The sequence below is a fragment of the Papaver somniferum genome, chromosome 4, assembly GCF_003573695.1.
Source record: "Papaver somniferum cultivar HN1 chromosome 4, ASM357369v1, whole genome shotgun sequence".
Lineage (NCBI taxonomy): Eukaryota > Viridiplantae > Streptophyta > Magnoliopsida > Ranunculales > Papaveraceae > Papaver > Papaver somniferum.
Window position 1 is genome coordinate 109,980,923 of NC_039361.1, and position 6,540 is coordinate 109,987,462.

At 37.9% G+C, this 6,540-nt stretch overlaps 2 protein-coding genes across 5 annotated transcripts; one reads left to right on the plus strand and one right to left on the minus strand.

Annotated features, from left to right (window-relative positions):
- Positions 1–1,517: 1,517 nt before the first annotated feature.
- On the plus strand, positions 1,518–2,688 carry LOC113272995 (cytochrome P450 86B1-like). Its single transcript, XM_026522771.1, has 2 exons — positions 1,518–2,599; positions 2,685–2,688. Exons 1-2 carry the CDS (start codon positions 1,518–1,520, stop codon positions 2,686–2,688), a joined length of 1,086 nt encoding a protein of 361 aa, XP_026378556.1.
- On the minus strand, positions 2,284–6,026 carry LOC113276311 (protein COFACTOR ASSEMBLY OF COMPLEX C SUBUNIT B CCB2, chloroplastic-like). 4 transcript variants are annotated; one of them, XM_026525909.1, is made up of 8 exons: positions 5,828–6,026; positions 5,629–5,744; positions 5,474–5,545; positions 5,087–5,230; positions 4,735–4,888; positions 4,320–4,514; positions 2,679–2,771; positions 2,284–2,557 (listed from the first exon to the last, which is right to left on the minus strand). In XM_026525909.1, exons 1-7 carry the CDS (start codon positions 5,997–5,999, stop codon positions 2,767–2,769), a joined length of 858 nt encoding a protein of 285 aa, XP_026381694.1. In that variant the 5' UTR covers positions 6,000–6,026; the 3' UTR covers positions 2,284–2,557; positions 2,679–2,766. The 4 variants fall into 4 exon arrangements, with proteins under 4 accessions (XP_026381694.1, XP_026381691.1, XP_026381692.1 ...); XM_026525906.1 differs by adding an exon at positions 3,150–3,309 and having other exon boundaries at positions 2,284–2,771; XM_026525907.1 differs by having other exon boundaries at positions 2,679–3,309.
- Positions 6,027–6,540: the final 514 nt, after the last annotated feature.

Here is a 6,540-nt window from a genome sequence, read left to right on the forward strand (position 1 = left end):
ACTCACGGCATTTACCATTATTTCCTATGACTTGAGACTATGTCGTATGATTTTAGTAAATTTAATATTATAGAGAAGAAATTTCGAGTTCAAGCTTATCTTGGTTAAACCCTCGATTCAAGCAATGGAGGTTCTAGATCCCTATCTTAGTTAAAAACAATTTATTCTTTAAGAACTATTTTTGTTTCAAGTTGATCATTTGGAAATTGCCCAAGCAAAAGTCCATATCGCATATGGCTGTTTGGGAATGTTTCAATTATGTGAGTGAAAGAAATGTTTGGCGATAGGTAAACATACTTGTATGATTTACAAAAGTCAGTCGAAATTTTGCGGACTGTATAGATTCGTACATCATGTGCATCTAAGTTCGGAAATTAGGTAGGTTAGCTAACCCGGTTTGCAAACCACTACCATCTGAGTTTCACTAACTGCCAATGTTTGCAACCCATTATGGCCTGACTTTCGCAAACTTCCAAAGTTTACAATCCGATTTGCAAATCCTGTGGTCTGAGTTCGCGAATCGTCCAAGGTTTGTAAACCCGGTTTATAAATTTACCCAGTTTCACTGTATCAGAAGGACATGAAATATTCTATATGTTGTGTTATCGCTAGTGTATAGATTATTGATCCACAACAATAACAATACATGCATTAATTGTTCACAAAGATTTAATACTCTAAAAGGAGGCATCGAAGGAAAATATCTTGGAAGTTCTATTAATTGCCCAACTGCCTTAACAACCATAGATTCTCATTCAATTTCTACGTTTTTTTAAGAGTATTACACTGTACAACTTACAAGCATGCATACCTCCGTATGGAATCCTCATATATCTTCTTCACTGCGGTTATGTCTCCCCGTTTAGCTGTCACTCTGTAAAATAACTTAGAGAGTACGTGTGTTCTTTAATGTCTATGTAACACAGTGTAAACATAATGTAAACCTAATTTTCAACTACCATACTGGCTCTGAATAACCAGTACAAACATAACTCTACAACAATACTCGCTCCGTACAACCAAAGCAAACCTAACTCTCAACAACATGCAATAGTCGATCAGGGCAAGTCATTGCTAAGATTTTTCATGTATATAGTATACATGCTAGGCGTTACATTGCAGCAATTTGTACGCATAAAAAGTGGAGTGATCCGAAACAACAAAAAACTTAGTGCAAAAAAATCCTTGCACAAATTCAAAAAAATCCTCTCATCTAAACCCAGCTACCACTGATGAAAAGCAAAGAACCGATGATATCCATTTTCGAATACTGGTCAGTGATACTATTAAACGTAAGGTTCTCTCACTTTGTTTTAGCTTTGATACTTCTCTTCATTGTCCGCGCTTTAACTCAGAGACTAACGAACAAAGGTCCCATGATATGGCCGCTCATGGGTGTAATACCATCGGTTTTACTCAACATTAACGATGTGTTCAATTATTTCGCTGAATCTTTGAATCAATGCGGAGGAACGTTTGTCATCCGAGCGACTTGCATGGATCGCTTTTGTGGAATCATGACTGCAGATACTTCCTCCATCGAGTACATTTTGAAATCGAACTTCGTAAATTATCACAAGGGAGAGGCTTTTATAGATTTGTTTTCTGATGTTTTTGGGAATGGTTTTTTTGTTGCTGATGGGGAAACATGGAAAGACCAAAGGCTTGCGTTAACATCAGTTATGCACACTTCTTGGTTTATAGAGTCTTCTCATTCAGTCATACAAGATCTGGTGCACCAAAAACTTTTAAAGTTGATAAATAAGTCTGTAAAATTAGATAAAATCATAGATCTACAAGATTTGCTACTTCGATTCACGTCTGACAATATCTACATCACTACATTCGGCATTGATCCAGGGTGTTTATCCATTGAACTTCCAGATGTTCCTTTTGTTACGGCTTTCGAGAGAGCTGCAGACCTCTCATATTACAGGGTGTTCACTCCTACATTTATATGGAAGACACTGAGATTCTTCAGTGTTGGACCAGAGAAGAAACTCAAGGAAGCCATCAGAATAGTGCACAAGTCTGTTTCAGAGATTGTTAAAAACAGAAAGATCGATCTCCACAAATCAGGTTCTGTAAATGATCGGTCCGACGTATTATCGAGGCTCGTAATTATGAAAGACCCGGAGGATAAACAAAACTTGAATGATAGATTCAGTGACGACATGCTAAGAGATTTGTGTTTAAGTTTTATTCTAGCTGGCCGAGACACAACTTCAGTGGCACTAGCATGGTTCTTCTGGCTCATAAATGAACACCCACATGTAGAAAGCCTAATTCTCAACGAGATCAAAGTAATTATAAGCCACAGGAAGTGTGACAGCGAAAACATAAACGAAATTGTGTTTACAGCGGATGAGTTAAAGAAAATGGTGCATCTTGAAGCTGCTCTATCAGAAACACTGAGGCTCTATCCGTCTGTACCACACGATATCAAGGAGGCTAGAGAGGATGATGTACTGCCCAATGGTACTGCTGTTAAAAAGAAAGATTTGATAGTCTACTCCATGTACTCCATTGGCCGAACTGAAGCTATATGGGGGAAAGACTGCAGGGAGTTCAAGCCAGAAAGGTGGATAAAGAACGGGAAGTCAGTGGTGGAGAGCCAGTTCAAATTCCTGGCATTTAATGGAGGACCCAGATTGTGTGTGGGGAAGCAGTTCGCTTACATTCAGATGAAAATGGTGGCTGCTTCAATCTTGCTAAGATACTCAGTTAAGGTTGTTGAAGGCCAAACAGTTGTTCCAAAAGTGAAAACTACACTGTACATGAAAAATGGGTTGTTAGTGAATTTCAAGCCTAGGTTGGAGCATACCTTTGGAAGCAGCACCCACAAGGAATTTGGATTCCCACAAGAAGCCATGTAATTGATTGTAAGGTTTACTGTCTATTGAGTATTTTTCGGGTGAAAATATGTATTGCACTATGGTATAACCCTTGTCATGCAGTGTGATTTTTTTCTTTTTTTGCTCAAACATAAAAAATTTATCGCAGAACTTTTAAGACAAGACTCAATTCTTCAACAAACTGAAGAAAAGAGCAACAAGAACAAAAGAAAAAGCAAATAGACAACAAAAGATAACTCTACACAAAATCTAAAGTATGCCACAGCCGTTATCTCAATAGTCAATACTACTAACCCGAACAGGCCTGTCACTGTGCTCCTCCCTGTTTCCTCTATTCTTTCTTGAACCCTTTCTAGCTAAAGGCATCAGCGCAAAATTTTATCTCTCTGTACATATGAGTGAACAGAATACTTCTCACTTTTTTACAGACCAACTGCTGAATACTGTGCCTTGTCTAAATTCCATCAATACAGAGATATAGAATCAGAAACAACCACAATTAATGAAATAGTACTACAGAGCAGTTATTCACGTCCATAATAACTACTCATGTGTATAGTTAACTGTCATGCATTGGTGTGGTACAATTATCATTTGTAGTACTTTGCGCATGATACTCAATAAAATGTTTTACTAATTTTTTTTACAAGCTTGAAATATAGAATGTAACTACTGAACTTGATAACCGTTTTCTCATTCTGTTAACATACAAATGTGAGAGGTGTTTAACATACAACATTTATAGATAATGCGGACCCTCGTATAAACCTTAATCAATTTGTACAATCATTTTGGTCGAGATATGTGCATAAGTAACAGCGTAGACTGTGCATGGCAGCATGGAGAATTGCTACAGATGAAAATATGCAGGGGCCCGGCATCTAACAGTATTAAGTTGTTCTCTTTGTGGATTTGCCACAGCACCGTGGAGGTGGCTTGGGAGTATTTTTGAAAGTGGACTTAGTTTGTCAATTGTCAGTCTAAAATTGTGAGGGGATACAACAGTCTTCTCAAGTAAAGAATACGCTGTGCACTAGGGTTATCAGCTGTCCATGGTTATTGTGGTGGATTAGGAACAAGGTCAGATTTGAAGGGAAACTAACTCGGCGCAGTTGCACTAAGCAGCAGCAAATATCAAAAAAGTGGTGGCGGAGCCAGGGATCTTAGTGAAGGGTTATATGCACAATGACATCAAGGAACTCTGTATTCTAAGATTTATTTGACTTCCTAGTAAAGCAGGAAGAGCGCCTAAAATCATTGAAGTTAGGTGGTATCTCTGCTTTATGGATGGTTTAAATTTAATGGCAATGGTAGTACTTTAGGGAACCCTGGGAGGCCAGGTTGTGGAGTGATACTACGAAATAATAATGGGTTAATGACAATTCAGTACCTCAGGGCATCATAGTGAAGAAACAATAAAAGAGAAACCTACCTACAGTCAGGAATATACACATGTGGATTTACCTTTAAACTTGTTAGCAACTGCAGCTATCCAGGCTCTGTCTCTATCATTGTATGCGTAACTCATGCTAGAAGCTAACAAGATAAATCCCCCAATCTTCTTTGTTGCTTCACTAGCAGTGGTGTTAGGATCTCCTGGCGCTGGTTGTACTAGAACGGAACGGGTACCCTCAGGGAGCATCTCCCAAACTGCAGAATCTGCAAACAGAATTGTCCACATTGCTCAGAAGCTTAATCAATATCGTCCTAGTTAAGAACAATCGAGCAGCTAACATTTTGTAAGTTTTCCCCGAAAAAAATTACTATATTGTAACACCGTAACAGTAATATGAGTATAACATACCAAATTAAACCATGTAAGAAAGAAATGTATCTAGTATTTGAACTTACATGTAAGTATACGAAAGGAAACAAGTACCTGCGCCCTGAGGAAAATAAAGTGTCTCCTTCAAGTCAGAGAGGCCAATTTGCTGAATCTGTCTCTCCAACCATTCAAGTATTTGAGCTTTTGATGCACTCTCTGGTGAATTCCAGTAACCTCGTACACATAAGGCACCTTGAGCTGATATAAGCTGAAGACAAGAAAGTGAACCAAAACGTCTATCTTGAATTTCAAACAACGATTTCAGTTCTCGACTAAACTGCAATCAAAATTTACTGAACCACAACAGAAGTCTGCTATGAAAGAACAGTACATAGGATGTAATTTCATCTAACTTTGATTTTTAATGAAATAATTTGTTTTAAAAATATGGGAGTCTGAGACAAACCACTGATACGGTGTTGGTATTCTTTAGCAGGACAAATGTTCCCCACGCCAAATCCTCCCTATCTCTATCAGAGAGACTCTCCGACATAGCAAATATTTGCTTGTTTCCTTCCGGAAGAGCTGGTCGTTCTACTGGAGCTGCACCCTGCATAGTTTCTCCACCATCTTAGCGAAAGATTGCAACCTTCAAGCTTCTAACATTTTCCTAATTTCTTATGAATCATATTGTAACAGTGAGCATCTAAATTCGCCAAGTGAGTAAAGTAACCTAATTCATGCAATGCGCGCATCTCCTTCAGCCAAAAACCTCCAATTTATGCAGTTACAATTTCAATAAATTTACCCATTCATTCAATTCTAATAAGCCTTTGCAAGTGTAAGTTAATACCTTGAGAAATTTACCAACGTAAGGTATAGTAATCGAAAATGCAGCCAAACATAGACCTAAAGCCTCCGATCTCTACCAGAAGAAAACAATCCGAAAATCAAACCAAAAGTTGAACAAAATAAAATGAAATGAAATTGTGAGATTAGGTTCCTTACAAGCTGTGAAGGTGACGTGTATGAATTGGAACCAACAAAGTGATTTAAGACTATCAATGAACCAAATGTACGTCCAATCCATCTAGGTAATTTAGATTCATCCAAACCAGGTATACCTAATCATAAACAATGTTCCCAATTTTAGATGAAGAAGAATAATACACAAAATCAAGAACCAAATAGAGGGAGAGGGACTAACCGAGTGTGAAACGAAGAACGGAGAGATTAAGATTAGTTTCTTCAGAATTATTGTTGTTGAGACTAGCTGAAATTCTTATATGGTTTACCCTAATCCTGTTGTTTGAAATGGCGGGAAATTGGAATTGATTTTCTAACGGAATTAGCGAATTTAGTGAAGAAAGGGTACTCATCTCTCTCGGAAAATCGCTGGAGTTTAAAGTGGGAATTATTTGGAGAATTTGAGCGGATTGCATTCACTCAAATTTTAAATTTACTAATGGGCTGCAAGTATTTCCATTGAGCTGGCCCTATGGACCTTTTTTTCTATTCTTTTTTTTCTTTTCTTTTTTTTTCTTTTCTTTTGGATTGATAAATACGGTGTTAGTCCTCAAGGGAGTTGGGTGTATTTGGATTTTTCCCGTTAGTCGTGGGGGAGTCTCTCAAAATTCCCGTTAGTCGTGGGAGAGTTCAGAAGAGTTTCCCAAACTCCCTAGAAAAACCCCGTTAGTCGTGGGAGAATTTGAAAAAAAAAACTCTTGAACTCCCTGTTAGTGGTAAAACCCTAGAATGCTAGGGAGTTGGTTGTTTTGGGGAGTTCTAGAGAGTTGATAGTGTAATTTTGCTTGTACACAAATCTCTCAAAAGAGTAGAGATTTGGGAGGGAGTTTGGTCAGAGAAAAACATAGGAAAAAGAAGAGGAAACGCTCAGGTATGCTTTTTCATCTTTTTTTT